This window comes from Xiphias gladius, chromosome 23, assembly GCF_016859285.1.
Source record: "Xiphias gladius isolate SHS-SW01 ecotype Sanya breed wild chromosome 23, ASM1685928v1, whole genome shotgun sequence".
Taxonomy (NCBI): Eukaryota; Metazoa; Chordata; class Actinopteri; order Istiophoriformes; family Xiphiidae; genus Xiphias; species Xiphias gladius.
In genome coordinates, this window is record NC_053422.1 from 18,670,892 (window position 1) to 18,694,934 (window position 24,043).

The 24,043-nt window shown below is 41.5% G+C and overlaps 1 protein-coding gene across 6 annotated transcripts in view; it reads right to left on the minus strand.

Annotated features, from left to right (window-relative positions):
• Positions 1 to 24,043, minus strand: part of nlgn3a (neuroligin 3a) — a 90,834-nt gene that overhangs the window by 65,858 nt on the left and 933 nt on the right. For 2 of the 6 annotated variants that reach the window (XM_040119941.1, XM_040119943.1), the window contains exons 2-3: positions 13,948 to 14,007; positions 6,063 to 6,212 (exon numbers count right to left, since the gene is read on the minus strand). In XM_040119941.1, the coding sequence (XP_039975875.1) occupies positions 6,063 to 6,212; positions 13,948 to 14,007 (210 nt within the window). Of the gene's footprint in view, positions 1 to 6,062; positions 6,213 to 13,947; positions 14,008 to 23,370; positions 23,431 to 24,043 lie in introns of all 6 variants that reach the window. The other 4 variants (XM_040119942.1, XM_040119945.1, XM_040119940.1 and 1 more) reach the window with 3 other exon arrangements.

The following is a 24,043-nucleotide window of genomic DNA, read 5'->3' on the forward strand; positions in this document are numbered from 1 at the left end:
ACACCACCCTCTGGACTGGAGGAGGGTCGATCCAGATTTGCCGGTAGCCTGGGAAAACCAGGATGGATTGCAATCAAATTTGTGAGTTGAGCGTGGAAACATACAGAACTGTGTGCGTAGGTTGTTCCAAGCATCTTGGGGGAACTTGCCGGAGTTTTTCTGTGGATTTAGTCTGTCTCGGTGTCTTCTGTCTTTTCATGTAATCCCAGACTGACTCCATGATGTTGAGATCAGGGCTCTGTGGGGACCAGACCATCTGTTGCAGGGCCCCTTGTTCTTCCTGTCTCTGAAGATAGTTCTTTATAACTCTGGGTGTACATTTGGGCACGTTGCCATGCTGCAGAATGAATTTGGGACTGATCAGAGGCCTCCTTGATGGTACTGTGTAATGGATAAGAATCTAAACATCTAAAATGCGTAAGACTTTTGCAAAAACTGTATATAGTCTAGTGTATATAGTCTAGATTTTATTCACACAAGACACTTGAAATGACAAGTATATATGGACCTAATGCTTTTTTAGCACATGTCCTCAGAAAGAAGTGTCCAGATGACAGCATGTTACTACTTACTGTTACTACAACATCCAGCAGAGTACAGCGTCTAGGTCATGAGGCCATGAGCACACTGGGTGCTGCTCAGCTTTCAGAGGAGCTCAGCAGTTGTTCTGTAGTGAAAATCACTATACAAACATGCATGATAGACGATACTGTATTTCGCCCTACAATATTGTGCACACACAGCCACAAATGTCCACTGCTCCCCAAATCCCTGGCTAAATTACCAACCGCCACCATCTTTAGTTTAGGAGAAGGACATAACAGAGAAAGGCAGAGTCACTTACCGCGCACAGAATAACTCTGGCAGCTCAACAAATCAATGCTAAATCACCCGTTCTGCTGCTTCAGTGCTGCATTCTCGTACACTCATAAAGTAGGTTGAGGTTATTTTGATTGGATCTAAAACTATTCTTTTGAGAACCTGAATAACTTGGGGAGACGGAGGTGACAGTCCACAGCTGCGACGGCCCCACTACAAAATGGCTGTGATCAGAGCGATATGGGAGATAGACATCAAAGGTCACAAATAAACCCTGTCAGAGGTGAAAACTCTGCACAAGTACAGACTGTACTTGACCATTCTCTTTTTTAGAGCAGTTGGCTGAGAGGAAGAGTCTCACCTTGGGTTTTGGCAAGAGAGGCAGCCTTTGTTAATTTTTAATGCATTTGGAAACTAGTAATTAAGTCCCCCCCCCCAATGGACTGGGAAATTGACATGCTCTGGAGAGCCAGTGAGTAATTATATTTGTAAAGAGCAGTGATACAAGATACTCCCCTCTGACTGGGACTCATTACACATCATTAGAGAGGCGCGGCAACTAGGCACATGCACGCGCACCACGTGCACCGACTACACGCACACCCCCGCATGCACGTGGGCAGACAAGTCACACACTTTGAGACACACACAACATACACATTGTCTCTTTCTCTCTGTCACACACATACAGATCCATGAGCAGAAATCCAAACACTGTTTCTCTTTGGTAAACATACTCTGCTCTTCATGTCCCTGACCTGAGCAGTGTGTGACGAGTCCTGACAGGACAGTCTGGACGGTGTGAGACTCTATTCTCCATAGCTCATCTGCTGATAATCATATTGCGGTGGGTCAATATGTAATTAGAGATTAAATCTGAAATGAATTCTCATTCATCTAAATAGTCAAAGGTTGAGATATGAAAGTTTCCAAATGGGGCCTCAGGAGGATTGTGGTCCACCCTTTGAAGCAATAATTACCATTACAGCAGCGTACGGCTAAGAGCTGCAGGGGGATGATAGAACAGCACTAGAAACTTAGTGGACTCCTCTTTAACTGGAACAGGAGTGGCTGCGACTCGACTCACAGTGTCTCCAAAATAGAATTTGTACAACTCTCCTCCGTGTTACCTCTTCTTATCTTCAGTATTTCTCCTCTCTCCTCAGTCTATTTCTTTTTTTTTTTTCTCTCTCTGTGAGTGTATTCTCAGTTTGTGTTTCACTGTAGGATCTGCAGCTGCCGTGCACATATTATAAAACCACACTGAAATATAGATTAAATCCACTGCGGCCTGGCTTTTGGAAAGCACCCAACAAATTCTAAATCTATATTTCATAACACACCGAGCACCATCTTTCAATAATTTTGCTCCATTTGAGTGAAATGTTCAAAAGCTCCATATAAATGGAAATAATTTTACTGCAAAAATGGTGTAGCGAAAATTAGATTAACGCAACATATAAATAAAACATTCATCACTGACATTTACTGAGGTTTGCTGCTGTCCAATTTGTTGAAATTTGCCGGTGAAAATGTTTTTCTTTCTCCACATTAAAAATGTACAGATTTGTTAGTGAGGGCTATTGTTTCTGTGAAATGAGTTAAATATTCAGATTGTTGTGTGTATTTCAAAGGTGTTTAGTGCATTATTAATGCCATATTCAGATGGCCCAGGGATGGTGGGAGAGCTATATTAGTGTCAGAAAGCGTAGTTTGAGTTGCCTTGTCTGCTTTCACTTTAAACTCATTATCTTGTCTAATTCTCTCTGCCTCCATTATTCCCTCATCCCTTTAAGCAGCCTAATTAAAAGAGCTTTCATTTTTTCATTATTATTTATTTATTTATTCTGCATTTCTACATGAAACTGCGTCACCCTGTGTAGAATCTAAATCAGAGATTTTTTCATTATTTAAATGAAGGGATTCCTGCTGCACAGCACTTGAATTGAAGCCAGAGAACAAGAGGAAAACTGGAGTATTTTCTCTCATCTTGCTGTCAGATGACCTGATATTACACTGCAAGTGTATGGCTTTCAACTACTGTATGAGTGCAGTGGCTAATGTACAATACAAACAGTTAATCTACTCCACTTAATGCTGTTTAGACTAGATTAATGCTGAAACTGTTAGCGACCACCATATTCAATAAAAAACTGCAAACAAAAATGAAATGAAGACATGTAATTATAATTACTCATGTTCTGAGTACTGCAATTCACAGTTTATGACTGAAAATCTTCAGACAGCTTAGTGTTAATTGGCCCATCATGGTCTGATTTCTCTCTGGCCTTGGTTTTATTTGGTTTATACGAGTGTGTCTGTAATAACAGTTTAAAGCCGTACCATGGGGAGATTATCAGACCATGCTACAGCGATGGACATTATCGCTCAACTACATGCATCTCTTTTTCTCTGCTCATTTCTCAGAATGGCTGCTAGGGAGCTCACCAAGAGAGCGGCTGTGTGAACTGTATTTGTGCGTATGTGTGTAGCTGTTTTTGAGTGTGTGGGCACTTGTATGCGTGTGTGTTTGTGCATGTCAGCAAACCATATCTGTACGTGTAAGTGTGGTTTGTTTTTGCTTGTGCTTCACTGTCTGTAATCAAAGTGCGTTTGTGTGTGTGAATACTAGCATGTGTGTGAGTGTGCCAATGCTCAGAGTACTCATATGTGGCGTTTGGGGGTGTGTGTGCATGCATGTAGAATGACATTTAGTGAAATGTGGCAGCGAGAGAAGAAACATCTGACTCATAATTGAAGTGCCATGAAAGAAATATGATCATGAATCTGTATTAGGCTTACGTGCTCAGCTTTAAACCAGCTGCAGGAGCACGAGGTAGCATGCCCAGCCAGTACTCCAACTACCTTACCACCCTGAAGGCTGATTACGACGCTCAAAATGATACTCCACAGAAATGACAGAGGAAAACACAGCGCATTCACGGCGAGTGATCCTGATGACAAAATCGATAGGCCGTAGCGCTCTCATCTCCATCAAAAAGAGAATCTCAGGATGAATGTAGTTGTGGCTCCATGATTCAACCACACCAGTCATCTCAATGTCCTGGAGGATAGAACAGCACCACTCCGCCGTCACCCCCTGCTCTTGACATGTGGAGCTCTCAGAGCAGCAAGCTGAGGCACACTGCTCTTTGAAGGATAACGCTTGTTAAATTCTGTATTTTTCTTACCATCAACAGTAGCCATGAAAAGACCAAACAAAGCCTGATATAGCTTAGTGGTTCCAAATCTTTTTTACTTTTGACCCCTTAAAACAAAGCCATGTCTAGTTATGACACCCCATCACAAAATCGGACTTCAACATTGTGCTTTGTTAGCATGCAGTTGTAGATTTGTGATATGCCAGTTTCCTTTTCTCATATCTGGCACTCAACTTTTTGGGGGTCATTTTCACAAGTTTGGAAGTTCTTCCAGATGCTTGACTTTTTCAACGTCTTGCTAATGAAGCCCTAACTTGTAAGCCACAGTTTTCGCGTGGTCACGTGTTGCTATCCTGGTGTCAGTGCCGATAACGTTAGATGAGAGCTGTGATGCACAAAACTGTCACTAAGATCAAATGTTCTTGTCTGAAAATAGCTAATAATAACTGATATTGATGCCTAACGTTTAATTTATTACTAATTCTTACTTCATGGGCTATTTGGGATTTTTGTGGTTATGCATATATATGATAATAATAATTAAAAAAAACCCTCCAAAAAAACACACCTCTTGAATATTGATTTGGACATCGATTACCATGGTATAAGCTTCGAAGCTTCGAGGCATTCGGATCAGCCGTATTAAAAACTACAGTACCTGGTTTTTATGGTTAATCACTTGAGCTTTTAAATCAAGATTAACTTTTGCGGAGCAGTGCAAACAGAAGCCTCTAAAGCCACAAAACTTAATTACAGGTCGCAGGTACATTAAATTCTGTTGATATCTGAGTGCGAGCGGTAAAGGGTACTAGAAGCAGTGTACCCCTAGAAGCTAACAGGTCATGTACAGAAAACAAAGCCGATCAATTTCTAAAGTAAAAAAAATCATCATTTCAGTACAAACCAGCAATCATGTTGTCCACTCATGTCATGTCACCATTCTGCTAATTTGATTGACCGAAAACATCGGAACACACAGCAGTTACGGGCTAAAATGCCGAGCTAGCTTCTCCTTATAGCTAGCTGAAGACCCATAGTTGGTGGTTGTGATGTAGTGCCATAAAGCGCTTCTCACGGAAGATTGTACCCATTCAACCCAAGTTACATAGTGCAAGCATTCTTCCTATTACAAGTCAGTCTACAATCAAATTGATTTTGAAGCTGTTTTAAGGTAAAATAGTTGCATATATATTGCTGACCGGTTTTTAAGCATTAACAGTATATCATCAGTTGGAACCAATGACCTTTGGGATAAGTGCCACTGAGAAAGTAGGGAAGTCTGAAAGTATTGAGAATCAAACTTAGAAATTGTTGGTTTTGGTCTATCAAGGGATTTGTTGACAGTAAGAAACATTTAGAATAACCTAAGCGTCCTGTAAGTTAACAGCTGCCAACAATTTGGATGAAAACAAATGAATATAAATGCAAGCAACAACATGGAAATTTCATTTTATATTCAATGTGTTTGTAGTCGGTACACAACCACTCTAAATGTAAAAAAGTGTTTGAGGGAAATCAGCTGTGTCAGAGAGATGGATGGAAAAGGTACAAAGCTTGGGTAGTGTGCTAACAAACTCCATTTTGTGTTGCTGCAGCTGTTTCCATGGAGCTCACTCTCCCTCTCTTTCTCAGCACCCCACACACACACACACACACACGCAAGTGTCTGAAAGAGGATTCAGCTGTGTGAGCCAATCTGCAACCAACCGCAACTCAGAGAGAGAACCCCTCGTTCTATCTAAGAGACTCCTCTCCTCCATCTTTCCAGCATCACGCCCATCTCATCATTTTTTTCAATCTCATTACAATAATTTCTTCATTTATTCAAAACCCCAGTCACAACAACAAACCCACACTCAGCACACTCAATTACTGTGATTTTGATACACAAGCACCACATCAATGAGAAGCAGAGGAACCAGTCCATGTATTTACAGCACTGTGTTTTTCCCTCTGTCTTATCTGGAGTGCATGTGGCAATCAGCAGTGCTCATTACACCTTGCCGCCCTACAAAGATGCCAGAGAAAAATTTCCTTGAAGGAGGAGGTGAGGGGGGAAAAAAGAGAGGAAAAGATGCTTACCGAGGACTCCAACGCGGTAGTTGAGAGTGATAACGATGACATTTCCGTAGCTGGCAAGGACGCTCCCATCGATCATGTTGCCCGTCCCCTCCATGTAGGATCCTCCGTGGATGTAGACCATCACAGGCTTGGCTCCGGTATCTCGTATGTCTGCAAGAGCGGCCATCATTAACACATTCACAATTTCGTCCACCCACTCCGATCAAGGGTCAGCTCAGATTGAGATACAGCAGATACAGCACATGGTGGCCACAAACAGACAAGCTGACGGTCACCTCCCAGATACCAGCTGTAAGGTCTGCTGGCCTACTATTGGAAATGGAAGCAGTACTCTATCAATTCTGCATTATGAGAAACCAATTAATGTCCACTCATGATTTAGAGTTCAACTCTATTATAGTAATTGGTCATCTCAGCTGAAAATGTTGCTTGTCATTTACCTCATATCAACCCAACTATTAGGGTTGTATTTGGTTTTGTGTTGCCTTCCGGAAGGCAGACCCACTTCCCAATATAGACACACAGGAAGCTATTAGAGAGAATAAAGAGAGAGGTACTCTGACACATCTCCCAACCAGGGAGACGACTAATCTGGCTCGACAGTGATAGGGAAAACGCACCGGCTAATTACACAATGCTACCATGAGCCTCCTTTTTACACAGGCCTATCTCTGTGCAACAATTTATTTGCACGATCTTGCTTGGCATTGCAGGCAGTTAAATTTGTGCTTCAGTTTTGGTAAAATGTTGTTTATTTTATTCCCGGACCAGGGCTTGATACCCAGCTGGAGCGACTCTCCAGCCAGATAAAGCACATCCAGAGGTAGAGGGAAGAAAAAAGCCTCTGTCTGAGGAATAGACTGAATTACTGACTGGCTAGCTAGAGCTGGGAGACAAGACAAGAAACTCTCTCTCATTTTCACTCCTGCTCCCCCCGCGTTCTGTGTAACTTTTTCGCCTTCCCCTCCCTCACTTTGTGTCTCTTTCCCTCACAGACTCTCCCCTGTCTCTCCCTGTTTCTCTCCCGCCTTCCCTCAATTTCTGTCCAACTCCCTGCCTCTCTTTTTTTCCCTTGTGCCCTGAGAATGGTGAGAATGAGAGGGGGTGGGAGGGCAAAGAGTGAGGAAGACAGGGGGAGAGAGACACAAAGACAGACCGGAAGGAAGGAGAGAGGGAAGAAAGACAGAAAGAGAGGAAGAAAATAAAAAGGAATAAAAGGAATAAAAAAAATAAAAAGAAAGAAACGAAGAAAGAAAGAAAAGAGAAAGCAATTGGCTCAGATTTAAAAGGAAGGTATTGTATTCTGGTTGCTATGGTGACTGAGAGCCAAAATTCAAAATCCTCAAGAACAGCTAATCGCAGACCACATCCTGCACAGCCCAATCTGCATCCATCTGCAGGCGCTGCTCATCGTTATGCACCCAATCACATTAGCATGCTCAACACCGAGGACAACTACTTAGATGCATTTTGTAGAGACACGTTTTTTCTGTAACCCCTATAGCAGAGCTCAGCCTTGATTCACAGTTTTTTTTCATTATTCCCTTGGTTATTCATGGCCCCGTTACGTTTAAAAGCAAAGCAATAACTTCTATATGATGTGCCCTTATTTATGGCTTTGTTCATCTTGCTGGTATCTGAGAAGGCTACACAGTGAAATGTGATTTATAGCTGACACTTCTCTATGCACACACTTATCTTAGACAAGAGGAAGAGGGGATGCATGGGGTGAGGAAGCATGAAAGGTACGGTCAGAGAGGGAAAGGGGGGCTAAAGGGAGAAAAACAGCAAAATGATATCCTTCACAAACTACTGAAACAAATGGGCCACAGATACAAAGAGAATGACAAAGAGGAACAGGGGCAGAAATAAGAAAAAGAGATTAGTCATGTCAATGTTATCAGTCACCTCTTTTGTTGATTCACAACGTGTCTCCATGACAACAGTTAAATCCCTTTGGGAGAGCGATACAAGACATCGAAGCTCCACTTGTTCTAATCTATTTATTGACTTGATCTGATGTGGGAGGTGTCACACAGATGTGATATACAGTTCTCACTTACGATGGTTTGTGTCGGAGGAAAACATGCATGCAGCAGACCCCAATTGGACTTTGGTTTACAGTGCGAAATAATAATCCTTTCTGGATACATCCACATCTGGGCTGCAGCATGGCATGACTTGGAAGTAATGAGGTGAGTAGCTCTTCATAACCAATCAGATCAGAACTTTGTCAGTTGCTGTGGATGGCCTAATCTGGTGAAACAGGTGACTAAGTGGCTACCTCAAAAAGCTGCTTCCTGATTCACTGCTTCTCCGAGGCAAACATATTGTTATATCAACACACATGTTCATAGCATCAAAATGTAGCACAGAGCTCTGTGCTAGAAAAGAAACAGAGACATGTTTATTAATGCACATACAAGTATATTCACAGTAGAACTCCATGCACAATGATGTGAAAATAAATGTTTGGGAGATGAACAAAAAAAAAAAGGGCATGATAGAAATTTAGATGAAGGGTGATGAAAAGTGAGCTGAACAGAAACATAATTTATGCACAGTAGCACTTCATTTTCTCACATATTTGTCTCACCCAGACAACGAGAACATGCAGCATCTACTATACAGTGACATACACTCGTACACTCCCAGCATATACTCTACCAAACAGCAAATAATTATATCACAGTAGAGAAAATAAATTGAAAATTGCCCGTGGAATAAATACAGTAAATCAACGGTTTTCAGTTTGCTGCACTTCACTCCGGCTAAATAGAAGGGCTGTGGATGGTCACACCTACAAATACATCAGACGGTACGAATTTTAGCAGGTTCTAAGGAGCTACAACCTCTCATAGGTGCATCGCAGTGGCTCTAGACTGATTGGAGTATCAGTGGGAGGCATAACTCAGGTCTGAGCTGAGCCTCTAAGTGTTGCTGCTGCAAGTTAAACCCACCAGGCGGGCTAGGAGCACTTGTTCCTTCCTCCTCTATTTTATTTTCTCTCCCCCCTGTACCTCAACCTTTTTGTCCTTTGCCTCTCACTCCATTGAAAACAGTCAGTCATATATCTGACGTTAAGCGCCCCCAGAACCGGCCTTGACACTCCAGAGTGGGACAGGACAAAGGCGAGTGGAGATAAGTGTCTGCATTCACTGTGTCAACACTTGGTGAAACATGGTGGCTGTCAGTGGCTATCAGTGAGGTCTGAGGTGGGGGGGAATGGGTGACAATGTCTTGATGTGGCAGGACATGACATGCACCCCACTGTAGTGCTCTTGTCAGGCCAAGCTTAACGCTTCACTCCTGACAAGTCCATTACTGGCCATGTTCATGTTTAAGAACTGCATATAATTTATCTGGGGAGTTCTTTGCAAAACAGTCAGTGTAATTACACCAAATTATACAGCAACTTGTGCCGTTGTACAAGTCAGTGACAGTATTCTGAATGTCACCGGATGTCTGCTTAATATTCCCTTTGCAAGGAATCAAATGAACAGGCACTGTATGTGAGACTAGGCCTTTGAGGGAAAAAGGCTGAAGTGAAGGAAGACACAGTAAGACATTTTCTATTTTGGACTCACAAAAGACAGTGGAAGGAGGACCATGAAAAAAAAAAAAAGTTGTTGTATAGCTGTTGCTATTTTAAGCCAGTGGACTTTCAGAGCCTGCTCATCATCAGGAGTGATGGGATGGGTAGGAAAAGAGCACTTATAGTCTGAGTATGTCAGAGTCCACAGTGTTTGCCACAAAACTTGACATTTATGAGAATAACTGAGATATGTCTTTTTATATATAAAGAAAATCTGAACATAGCATTCTGTATATGAAAAGAAGTGTGTGCCTATACAATGAATCTTGACATTGCTAAAGTAAATGAAATGGGAGGAATGACCTTGCTGGTGTGTTTGTGTGTTTAATATGATGTCGACAACAGAGCAGCCGTAGAGCGCTGTGTATATGTGGAGGATAAAGAGAAAAGAGAGACGGGAATAGACGTCGGATGAGTAAAATAAAAGGGAAGGGGGAGGAAGCTGTAGAGGTGCTGTCATGCTTAAGAGTGGAAGAGGACTGACCCTTTTGTCTTTCAGGAAAGCCTGCTGTCCTTGGAGCAAGCTACATAAGCCGACGGTATACTGTACAAATACACTGAAGGGCTGGCGACAGCACACCAATAAACACTTTAAAAAGGTGCACAAAGCTAAAAATTCATCAGACCTGCTGTGGCATTTCATAAGGAAATTGTCAAAGTGTCTCAGTGAACTAATTCAAAGCCTATATACAATCTTGTTCCATTCTCCATATTTTTCAACAGGATGGTTTTACATGTTTTGCTTTGCCAATTATCAAGAGTTAAGGACAAAGAAAAAAATTGATGACAGGAGCAGTCCGACTCTCTCATCATCTGAAATGGCTCAAATGATAACCCTTGGATAGATCAGCCATTAACAGCAATGCTTATTTTGGAAAGAGGCTGAGCAGCAGCATTCCAAATATCCCTACATAAATGGGCTTCAAGGGGCATGATTCCTCATCCATGCCACATCAGAGAGAGTAGGATAGTGGCAGAAGGGAGAGAATGGTGTGTGAATTGCCCCCACTGTCGATTCACCACTCTCCAAGCTGCCTGAGAAGAGCTGAGGGGCTTTGCTGGATGGGGATCCAGTCAGGCCTCTGCTATGGAATTAATGGTAATGCCCAGGCAGGTGGAGCTCAGCTCTGCTCCCTAGCACAGCAACGTTGGAGAGCTTCTCTGGGTGTGCGTGTGTGTGTGAGTGTGTGTGTGTGTGTGTGTGTTTGTGTAAATGTGTGTCTTCTTCAGTGCTTGCTTCTAGAGCTTGGAAGCAAGCATTGTTTATGTGTACAAGTGTGTGCATGTGTGCATGCTTGACTGATTTAATGGATGTGGGTGTACATGTCTGAGTGTGTGCACACTCACACTGGGTGGAAGCATTCCTCCTGATTAGAGCTAGAGTCTCAAAGTGCCAAATGACAGACACACACACACACACACACACACATCTATTTTTCATCAGTGGGAGAGGACAGAGGCAGCAGTGGCGCAAGACACTCTAGAGGTAGAGTGGGGATGGCTGCCTCTCTCTGCCTATCACTGGGCACAGTAGCTCAGCACCACTGCCATGTTCCACCTGGGAGATTTAGCCCCTACACAGCCTCACTTCCTCTATTTACATGCCCACCTTTATCTAACAACAGCAGGTAGGTGATTGAAAGCTTGCGCTCCCTTTTACAGTGCAGTAACAGCCTCTGTAAAATTAAGTCTTGATTGTGCGCCGGCGTAAATCACAGCAACTTGGCCCACACACTCCTGTTGCTGGAGGGAGTGTTGCGTAGAATTTGAATGCACTTTGGGGGTTCCAGGGGGTTGACTGTTGCGCAGTCAGACAGGTGGACACACAAAAGGAAAGACAGCAAGACACAGGAAGAGAGAAACAGGCAGACAGGCAAAGAGGGAGAGCCTCAGGGAAAGCCTTCGGACAGAAAGAGAAATACATGATAAAAAGGTCATTATATTCTTCTGGCATATTTCATTTTGCTCATTTCCTCGTCTCAGTTGAATGTTTTTATTGGCTGTTTCACAGCCTTTTTTATTGTAAATGTATATATTACTATTCCATTACACATGTTACTTGCATTTTCTTTGGCAATGTGAGAAATCCTTTGTTGTTCCAATAAAACTTATTTTAATTAAAATGTAAGAGCGTGTCTGGAGGGTTATAACAGGGAGGAGGGCAGCTCAAATATGGTGGAGGGAGGAAGGGAATTAGCCCAGGATAGACAGACTGCCAACTGAGACAGCATGGTAATGCCGGGATGAACAGACTGAGAGATGGAGGGGGTTAGACAGAAAAACCAGACAAGACAGCAACTCTCTGAACTGAATGAGAATATGTGGATAAGAGGTGCATCAGCTAAAGAGTGAGAGAGTGGGAGTTCTGCTTGTGTTCCGGTTCTACGTGCCCTTTAACTTGATTACAAATGTTTGATTTTCATTGGTAATGCATGCAGTACATTTACTGTAGACAAAGGATTGCTATTACCTGCACTAATAGTACAGCCACTTGTGAGAGCAGTAGTATGTAAGACAGCTTACAAGGACTTTCTGGTTTGTGCACTGTACTCAACCATCTTTCAGTGTGTAAAGTCTTGTTTTCACAGAGGTAGTCTTTCTCTTTGGTGGGAATTACAGAAAAACAGAGGGGTGTCCCTGAACATTGATTTCGCATGTCAGGCCATGAAAGTTCAAAACAGACACATTCACCAGAACAATGAAAATCTTCTGGATCATGTTTAGGGATTGATGGCCAACTCTGTCACACATGCATTAGTTATAGTGCTGTGGCAGAGATTCTGCTGGGACCGCATTGTGCTTCTACGGTGATGCTCTGTAAATAGCATTAGTTGCGCTCAGTAAAGAATAGACTTGTCACATTTTCAGTGAGTCTAGTCTTGCACAACAGCTTGGAGACCAAGCCACTGTGTACGCATGCAAAGACTTGCCAGACAAAGGGATTGGCGCTTGTCAGCAATTCTGAACAGACTTAGGGATACATACACTGACACATGTGGGCTTGCTTGAAGAAAGAGAAAAACATACACATATGTGCATGTATACACACACAGTAAAGCCGAAGACTGAAAGCAGTTTTGCTTCAGTTGCAACAGCTCGCTCCGGGCTTGAATGAGGAAACACCTGTGTGTCAAAGTGGTGCCATGGCAATGCTTCCTATTCTGTGATAGAGGCCAGCGTGAGGCTTCTCTACTGGCAATGAGGAAGGACCTTCCCTACAAACCCTTAAACATCTGGGAAGAACCCTGGCCAGCTGGCCTCAGCTTTGTTTAAAACCCAACACATGACCATCTGCAAAGCTGCCGTTCATTGTGCCAACATTCAAGACAAATAAGTGAAAGGATATGGCAGTTAGGTGTGACGTCTCAGTTTTCTTGCCAAACAGAAGGCCCTATGCCCTGAACACGTGCTGTCCCAAACAGTTTCGCTCCAGACATACAGTTAAAAATTGTTCATCAAATGCACATATAATGAGCAAAAATACAATCTATCGATAACAAACGAATGGAGTATAAATCAGGGGCTTTACCTTGATACCCAACATCATGCTTGCATCACCTGACCTGTATTGGTGAAGGAAGACAAGGGCGGAGCAATATCAGGGGTTTGATTTAAATTCAGAGACTTTAGCTGTTTCTGTTGCAGCACAAGAATCATCTCTCATTCTAATCTCGGCAGAGATCCACCCTGAGCCGGGAATATCCCAAGATAAATATGGAAAGTGAACAATGCGATTGCTGAGCAGCAACTTCCCATTTTCTACACCTCTTGCCTCTAATCCTCTCCAGCAGCACTCCTGAACTGCCGCTCCTCATCTAAATCTGCTGGCAGGCTCGGTGAACAGCCTCATATTACACTGCTGCTTCACTTTCCCTCTGCCATTATCGCCACCAATACAGCTGCTGGCCGAACCTTAAGAAGTGGCTCTCACCACTGCTTCTGCCCTTGTAATAACAGTTTCTCCAATCACTGTGTGAGATATTAAAATGACCCAACCCAGGCTTGGTTATCTAGACAGCTCCTAGATCCCATCTGACTCCTAAGCCAAACGCTCTACTCATCGCTTGAATTTCGATGCTTGGGAACAGGAGACCGTACATTCACTCACACACACTCTACATTTGATCAATAACAACATTGTTGTACACATTGTAACGTGACAGGGGTGCGTGATGATTGCATTTGCAATTAGAAACAAAACTAAATTGAACAAAAAACATAAGTGATCAGAAAACAGTGACATTTTAAGAAAAAAAATCATGCACCATCTTTTTTCACCATGGAAAGTACCTTCATCTTCATCACCGTCGTTATCCGATAAATCCTCGCCCTGTTTTTTTGCATGGGCCCCTGTTATTGAAGCAGGGAGAGACATAAAGAGGCACAAGGAAATTCAAAATAGCATGTTTGGCAACACAGAGAAGGGAAAAGAGGCAATTCAATAAAAAGCAGTATTTGAGACCACATGTGAATAACAACGTTAATTTAAATACATAATTTCTGTTAAAAAAAATAATATAAACACAGAAAGCACGTACAATAAAAGTAAAATAAACATTTTAAATTAATGTACACACACACACACACACACACACACACACACACACACACACACACACACACACACACACACACACACACACACACACACACACACACATACACAAAACACTACACTAAGTAACAAAAATCAAAGCATACCTTGCAGAAGGTAAGTTACTAAAATTCCAGTGTTATCATCTGGAGCAGAGTCATACACCACTGGCATTTTCAGAAAAAAACCTTTAGATCGAGCAGGAAAACCCTCTGAATTCAGTCCTATATGTTTTGGTAACGATAGCTTAAAGGATTGTTCCAGAAAAGAACAGCTGCTGTACAGCATATGATTCTGACTTTTTTTTTTATTGTATTTTTTTTCTGGAAGATGCACCTAACCTCAATTTCTAACTTGGGCATCCACTTAAAGAGACCATAACAAGGCAAATAAAAATGAAATTAACAGAAAATGTGGTTACTGGCAAACGAAAGAATATAAAAATCAGGATGCAGAAAACTGTTGAAAGGACAGGTATTAAACTACAAGTAAAATGAATAAATGTGTAGAATTGCAACTTCCCTAGAGGTTGTGAGATTTGAATAAATAGCAAGATTACATGTATCGTAGACTCAGTGATTTGTGCAGTTACTTCAGCATGTTTCTTTGCCCTAAACAGAGAGGTAATGTGCTGTTGTCCTTGTGCTACACGTTAATATGAAAATCTAGCCCCCTAGGGCAGCTAAACACCATGTACAAATATAGTGTACAAGCCCTATCTTGACCTACCACTTACACAGAGGTACTCAAAACAGCTAGAGTTTGATCTCCATGTAAAATCATTTTTGTTGCCCACCAGCACCAGGGCCTAAGGCCATTAATGATGGTTAGTAAGTTGGTCTATCCAGCAGTCCGTCCATTCAATAGTCCATCATCTTCTGACAAGATTTTACAGAAATATGTTATCTTTTGAAGATTTTCACAATTTTGGTGATACCCTGACCTTTCATATAGTGCCACTGTCAGTTCAGATTTTCCTCTTGAGCAGTGCTCGATACAGTAAACCCTAATGTTTCTGGTGACCTTGGGCTTTTCCTTTAGTGCAATCACTAGGCCAGTATGAATACAAATTAATATCAAAATCTAACGGGTGTTTTATAGCAGAGCGAAGCCTGACCCTTACCTGAAACAAACACCACCTCTGCTGACGTCATAACTTATCATTATTACTTTTTATGAAATAAAGCAGTAATCTTTCAAGGGAAAAGAGCAGAGCTGCTGATTCACGCAGCGCATGCCGAACACATCATGAATGTGGCTGTTGTTTTAAGTCGTCATCTACTTACTCAATTGATCATGAGACAAGGTACATCAGGATCTGGGTGAGTTGCCTCCATGGCTAAACAGTTTCCTGGGTTCTCTCCACTTTAATCATTACAAAATATGTAATCTCATAATATTTATGAGAGGGGTGGAGCAAGGGGAGATTGTCCACTGGTTAACTGATTGTGGATGGCGTTGTTCTCTCGGATAGATAAAAAATAAAAATAATAAATGCTAAAATGGGTCATCAGATATACCTTGCCAGCCGTTAATATACCCGCCCAAGTAAATGTGTGGGAAATACTGGATGTTCATGGTCCCTAGAGGATGATTCAAGTGTCCACAAACAGGGCTGTAATTTTTGGTGTAGTGGCCAAATTCCGGACCGGAAGTCACATTATGCGCTCAGTTCAAAAGATCACAATATCAACCTCAACATCCAAAATTTGCTAAGAGGTCAAAAAGACTCTTGTTAAGAAATTCTTTCTGTCGTTCAAGTGGGCAAACCAGTCAGTCGGGTAGAGTCAGAGAAGGACACTATAACACACATACAGTACCTACACAGAAGTCAGAAGCATTAATTATCTCTTTAGCCTAGGCGCCAGTTAAAAAGCTTTTATTTGAATGAATGCATCGAATGAATGTTTGAAAACCTCATCCATTGTTAACTGATAGATGCAATATATTACATAATGTAATAGCCTGTGTGTCATGACATTTACTAAGAACATTCAAGCTCTAAAGTGGAGAGGCCATTTGATTTTGTTATTTCCACAGCCTTTGGTTTGTCCATCATGTTGGCATTATGGCATACAAAGAATAATGCAGTCTGTATGAGCTGGGCTGCTATATGAGCTTTAGATATGCAAACATAATCTTATGACTATAACAACTTCAAGCTTAAAAGCATAACTTTTGTATCACTGTTCTTCAATAAGAGGTTATGGCACCTATGTTGAAATACAGCTGTGGAAGCTGTTGTGTAGGGTTATGCAGAAATGGGAGTGGACTTGGTAGCTATTGGATAGGGCAAAGTGATAGGCTTGCCAGGTGGGGTAGGCCACACTTTCTTGCAAAGTCATTGGCTAATGTAATCGAAATTTCTAAAAAAAAGAAATGTTCGAAACCATCAACAACATATAGTACAAAACATTTTGTTTACAGATATTGTCTTGGCTAAATGGCAAGCTAAAAAATGTATTTTCCAAATATTTTAAAAATAGTAGATATCCATCATGTTGAAATTAGTGGGTAAATTGGTTCTGCTGTGTTGTTGTGTTGTAGTACCTTGTAAATTTAATCTGAAAACAACCCCTGTTTAAAACAATGCAAGGGGCTAAAATGAAAAATTATTCATCAAGACCAGTTTGAGTGAAAGATGAAAGAATATGAAGGCTTATCAGATGCCAAAACACTGCAAAGTGGTTTATAATAGTTTGAGGATGCCTTTTCCAGTTCTGGAAAATTATCATGGCCAGAGCATCCTTTTCGTGGGAGCCTTCTGTGTTGGCATAGCAAGGATGCCAACACAACAAACTCATTGAAGTGAATGAAGGGACTCCAGTTATTCTTGCAGAGTTTAGAGCCCATAAGAGTTTAGCAGGTATAGCACTTTATAGCTGAACAAATTTCATTGCAGCACCAGGTCAGTGACAGACATTTTCCTTCACATCTCTCTCATGTAGGCTTCATGGGAACCAACAAAAATATTTCAGCAGAATAAATACCAGCGCCCAGACAAAAGGGTTTCACCTGCTTCAACAGCCCTCTTTATGGCTTGTTAGCGATTACGGTTATTCTAGCATTCACTGTGCTGTTGACATGGTAAAACATTGAGGTTATTGAGTGATAGTGCTTCAGACAGCCATAGATTGGATGGCAGGTGTCGACAGGGAAGCTCTGTCACTTTGAATCGTGTTGTCTGTGAGCCTGTGTGTGTCAAACGTTGGATCTATAATGGGAACTGCAAATGTGACATCTACAGTGACTCAGCAAGCCAGCCTATATTTGACCTTGAATCTTTTAAAGTGATGCTGCAGCAAAAGAGCGTGACATTAAAATAAAACTACAGTGAACTAACGAGTTTCTTTTTGCAAAGCTGGCTTCCAGGTGTCGACATTTGCATCAAAACAGACGGCATCTACAATAGCAGCTATTATTTGTGTTCCTTTACAAGCAAAAGAGAAACCTGCCGCATTTATCAAATCGGGTTCAAAGAAACCGCATTTGATGGGCTTACTCATTACATAAAGGGTATTGACATTTTACATTTCAACAGGATGAAATTGCAAACAAAAGACAGTCTAGTAGTTGGCTGTAGAGTTTTACATGAATAAACCCAACTAGGCACACATATGTAAACACGTGCACACACTCACACACACATGCGTACAGATATAGATTGCCCTCAGACTCTAGAGACTTCTTGACTGAATCCACAATTCACTAAATACATTGTGGATGGTCTGAATGTTAACTGCCTTTCCTTTGCTGGAAAAAGGTTCGCTGACAATAGATGGGCCTTGGAGTTAAATATCAGAAAGGTCAGAATGTGGAAAGGGACTTAGTGAAATGTGAAATGTTGCAGCCTTGACAATTTAGAGCAGTTATATTCAGTCTCTAATCCTCAGGTGGCCATTTTTCTCTTTCAGAGTGCCTGGATCTGTCTCTCCCCCTGTCTTTCTGCTCTCCATGTCTTCTTTCTCTGTCTATCTCCATCTCTCTCAATCTGTCTACCAGTGTAGAGGTTAAGGAACAGCTTGGGAGGGACACATAAGAGAGAATGATGGAGAATGCAGCTAAAAGGTTAAGGAGGCTGTAATCCTGCAGTAAAGGACAGCCAAAACTCACACTGCGCTTCAGCTGTTCCCAAAATAAAAAAAAAACAAATAAAAGGCAGCCAAGTTGTCTTTCTGCCTGTCTACGGCTCGATAATGGAAAGAGACATGTTTAACAGAGACCACAGGCTTCACACTGGGGCCTCTTACCCCTATTCTTGATCCGTAATGAACCATTAATTCCCCATATTAAGTGAAAAAGCCTACACTGCACAAATATCTTACAAAAACAATCAAGACTCACCAGGCTTTAAGCTTCTTAGGCATCTTTCAGACACAACAGTTATTTAAATAAGTGCTGCACCACAGCTGAATATGCATCATTGCTGATTTCAGACTCATTCAAAGCCTTTGAAAGCCAGAACGATGCAGGTATGTAGCCTTTAATTCTTAAACCAGCAGAACTATTTCAAGAACCTAAATCTTTAAAACATAAATGCTTTAAAGTTCAAATTGACAATAGTGCACCGATGTGGTTAAAAGGTATCATGTGGATTTTTTTTTTTTTACCACTATTAGTGCTATGCAGCCATGTTTTTATGAGTGGGTCCCCATTTTGTTTGCATCCTGCAAGTGCATGAGGACAGACATGCTGCTCTACATTGGTGGCAATTACACACCAAGAAATGTGGCAAAGCGCCAACAAAGGCAGTGAAGAAGTAGACTGCAAGCAAGCAAACATGAATATATTTAAAATATTTTGAAAAATAATCTCTGAAAATATTTTACGGGGAATAAAATGCACTAAACACGTTTGTTAGACCTCAAGAACACAAGCAGTGCCTTTTGGTGAGAAATACTGAATGAAAACATCTTTTTTGATTGTTTGCAAGAAAACTTCACAGGACACCTTTAACCTCTTGATGCCTGCCAAATGCACTGACAAGTGTATCATTACAAATGCATTATGTGTGACAGAGCACTGTTTAAAACCACAGATTGAAAATCTTAATCCTTTATAAAATACAGAATATAGTATGTCAGGCTGAATAATAAGAAAATGTGTATAAAATGATACTTACTAATAATTCATCCCACTTTAGGCAAATTTACGGGGCTAAAGAGGCTTGGTCTAAACTAACAAGAGATATTAGATGCATCAAATTGCGTTCTCCCCTTAAAATGGGCTTTAGGACTCCACAGGCCGTGTCCTCTATTCCTTTTTAGTTTGCGATAAACAAAGAACAGAACAGAGATATTGAGCCTTGAATTGACTGTGGAAGCTGGACAGCGCTGCAGCCTGAGGCCTCTGAATAGGAACTTCCTGCTTGGGTTGCGTCTTGCATCTCAACTCAGTGTGACTGGATCCACTGCTGACCGGCCTTCACTCACGGGGGTCATCAACTGTCCCAGATCACGGAAGATCATACAAGTAATTTTCTATCAAACAAAGGTGGACATCTGTTCTGTTTTATAATCGCATAAGCCAATATTTGCTCGTCTTGGAAAGTTTCTGCCCTGTCTGCTTGGTGTACAGATTTCCTCAGCAGCGCTCAGGGAGTAGCCCCACCTACCCTGAGGCAGTGTTGAGTCGGCCAACCAACGGGATTACCATGGTGTGTTACTGTCTGCCACGGCCCAGACGCAGTCTAACCAGGATTGGGGCTCTTTCGCAGATTTCACAGCTCTCTAGAATCTGGAGGTCATCTGGTAAGAGGAAAAAATGACCAGTGTTTCTGCTGGGGTAGTTAATCTACAGGTTTGGCAACTGATCACGGGCTGTTCGCTACTGGCACTGGGCTGCATAACACATGGCAGCCCGCTGGCTGTGAGGGTTGCATAGGAATGATAGATGAGTGGTCCCAATCAAGCCAAAACGCACAACAGATTTCGCTGCACTTATCTCAAATAGACTCATGATGAGGGATGAATTTAGGAGTTAGGAAGGTTGATCTCAGAGTGTCGCTCAGAAGCTGTGTTATTCAGAGAAACCAGTGTGAAGGACTCTAAGGACAGGTTTTACAAGCAGGTTACGAGCAGTGAAAGAGAAATGCTATAAAACCGCATCGAAAATAATGCACATATTGTATAAACAGGCAGCATGCAGCACAGTGAGTCCACCTTATTATCAGAACTCCTCAATGAGGATCTCATCAAAAGCATGTGATTTTATAGACCTCTTTTAAAGTTTGTCAATCAATTAAACAATGTAAACCGCTTTTAAAGATAAGATTGACCTCATCAGGGTTTGTCCTCACGAAAATTGACCCATCTCAAGCCAATCTAGCACTCTGAGGCTGAACAGTGCTTAGCTGTGTCCCTGCACATCATTACCTCTCTCTTCACTCCATTCACTCTGACTCAGGGCAGAGAGAATGACTGAGTGATATAACCATGGCTCAAACTGTCTCTAACTCTGTCACTGCTCTGTGCTATGTGTGCACCCTATGAGGCCCCTCCAGAGAGAGCAGTGGGCTACAGTGCTGATCTTGCACATTAGATCACCTCCCCATGACCTCGGCCACTACCTGCTCGGACATCTTGGACAAGCAGTGTTGCACTCGTCTAGCCAAAGAAAGGTACAGCCATTTTCCAAATTACATTTTAGTCAGTGTAAACAGCAAATTGTTGCTCAACAACGACCAATGTTCTGTTGATTTGGCACAGTCAAAATTACCAACAATACACATCAACACTAACTCTAAATGACAACCAACCATACGGAAAAAAATGTAACTCTATTACAATTTTGTCTTGAACCTTTTTTCTTGTCTTTGATCTTTTGCCAGGACCCTGCTGTGTGGTTTTAGGCCTGTGATGCTTTCCTCCTGTTTAATGGAGGAAAATGAGCCACATCTTTGATATCAGTTAATCAAGTGGTTTCCCTGCACAATGCCCAGTAGGATGCTATTAGCACAAGAACTATAGGAGAGACTTTCTCAGTTGAAAGAGGAGAATGAATCCTTTAAAACCCAATTCTATAAATATTTTCTTACTACCACTCTTCTAACTTCAAGATTGTCTTCTGTATTTACATATGCTCTACACTGTACAAATCATTATACTAACTTCTTGCCCTATAAAAACACAGGAATTTGAGAAAGATCACATGTGATGCATTTTACAGGGTTATGGGTGATGTATTTTTCTCACTTGATCGGCCAAACCCTTGCAACAAATGTGCTTCACACTAGGTAAGAGGGCCATTTTCTCTGCCCCTGTCACAACTGCCTACTGTTGCTTGGCAACAATCACACAACCATCTTATCAAGAGTCAAATACCTTACTTTTTTTTTTTTTTTTTAAATAATCACTCTTTCCTCCAGAGGAACCGCATTCATAAAGATTTTAAATTTGGTAGTGGAGATATTATTAGTACTGAATATGCACAGTGTGTATGACTCTACTGCATTAAACAGGTCTCTGTTGAAAGCTTTGCAAATTTGTAAGTAGAAAACATATAACCCCATTAGTATTTACAACTCCATGGAACAGATCTAACAATTGAAATGATGCCAATTACAATATTTAATGAGGGGACTGATGACTGTTAAACTGTTTCCCAATTCACTCTGAATTTGTCAAATGAGACTTTAACTTCTTTGTTAGAAACATTTAACCAGAACCAAAGTATACTGCAGAGGTTGTTTTCTACATTGCCTAAGAAGGATAAATCATGCTTCGTTTGCACTGCTAATTCAACATAAGCCAAGAATAGTACGAACAGTTTTCAAAAAAAAGGTGCAACTGAGAGAAAAAGAGAGTTTCCACTGAAAATTACAACCTTCATGTTTATAGCAACAGAGGAACTATGCAACGATCACCTTGCTGCACAATAATGTGTCACAAAACTAACATATGAAACTCATGATAAACCATTTTCTCATTACCAAACATGGGGAAGATAATTGAAAAATTCCAAGTGGAAGAGGAATATTAAAGAGATATCTCTGTGTATATTCTACAACTGGGACTAATTCAGAAGCAGAAGTGCCTGGAGGGCCAGTCTGTCTCTAACAAAATTGGTTTACCAAAGCAGAATGTACGAGCACACAGAGTGAGGCCAATAGCTGTCTCCTGCCTCTGTGGAAATTAACAGCAGAGGTGTCCCAGCTGAAACTGAATCTTTGCTGTGGAGCGAGATATGCTCAGCATCACAGTCTTAAGGCTACTCAGAAAGTCTTCGAGTGCCTTGCAGGCTTAGAAAATTAGTCCTCTGTTGTTACCAACTGTGAGATTTTAGCTGTTGCTAATGAAATTGGACTATGTTTCTCCATTACAGTGTGTTTGAGCATTTCCCACATGGATAGATGAAAGCTGTCATCCCCCAAAAAATACCCCCAAAACCCCGTATTTGAACAATTGTGATTAATAAATTTAAGAGAAAGGTGGCCCTCCACTTTTAGTGTAAATTTAAACAACAACTAAGGCTCTGACGCTTTCAGGTATCGTGGTTGACAAATACCTCCAATAAGCTGGTGTCTTAAGTGCTGTCAGAGCAGTCTGAAACATGACTTAAGTTCTTTGCATAACAAGTCAAATTTTATGTTCTAGCATTTCAATGTAGTGCTCATGCCTCTGATTTAATCAACAGTTGTATTTGAATTTAGAATCTTACACATAAACATGAACAAGGCATACAATAAAATAGAAAAATTAATAGAATACATGTTATTATTAAACATGATGATCTTTTGCTTTACAAAGCTCCATCATGATTTAGGGACCTGGATTTTCACTCCTTGACACTCACTCACTCTCATAGTCAAATCACACTACAGCACGCACACACACACAGGCACATACACACACACACACACACACACACACACAGGCACACACACGCAACAGAGCACAACCACTCACTCATCTCTCACACTCATGTCAAGGTTGATCTGAGTCACAAGTCCCATGTTCATCCCAATTAGCACTTTGATTTGGGAGTTGATAGGTGGTGATATTGGCGGCTTTGGGAGGATGCCCCCATCACTCTCCTCTCTTTTTCACTCTTTCAATTCCTCTCTTTCGTTGGCTTGTTTGTTTGTTGTTGGCTTTTTTCTTTTCTTTCTTTTTACATACCTCCTTTTCTACACATTTTCTTGTTGGGTTTCCTGGCACATTCCTTGGATATTCTTTTGACTGTAAAATGAATGGAAAAACTACAAAATAACAGAGAGCTCTGGAAAAGATCGCATGTGACATGCAACATCCCAGACTGAGTCAGACCCCCTCTTCACCCTCTTTCCCTCCTCCTCCCACCCTCCCAGTCATCAACAACAAGAACAACAGAGGACCTGCTGAGAAAGTAACTGGGGTGTTGCTGCAGAAATATTCCAAAAAGGTGGAATGAATTTGCTGCATCCTGGGACACAGGAAGCCCATATTCACATGCACTTCTATTTAAGACCCATTACAGCCACACAAAAGGCATAGGGGCTAGAGTTCCAGAGTTTTGCAGTTCAAATTCTTATCTGATAAGTGGAAGTGTTATTTGACATTGCCCATCTGATTCTCAGAGCACTGAACATTTCAAGGCCCATTTTCCTGTGTGGGTCTCCTTCAAGAGGTGAAAAAAAATTGGGGGTGATTTAAGAGACTCAACATCTAAAAATCTAAAACTTTTAGTCAGGTAGAGCCCAATTTATGTTTGCCTTTCGCACAAAACCTACTGTTGTATTCAGCTTTGTGCAAGGACAAATTGGATAAAGCCAGGAGAGTAAAGGGTCTTACATAGGTCAGGCTGATGCCACAG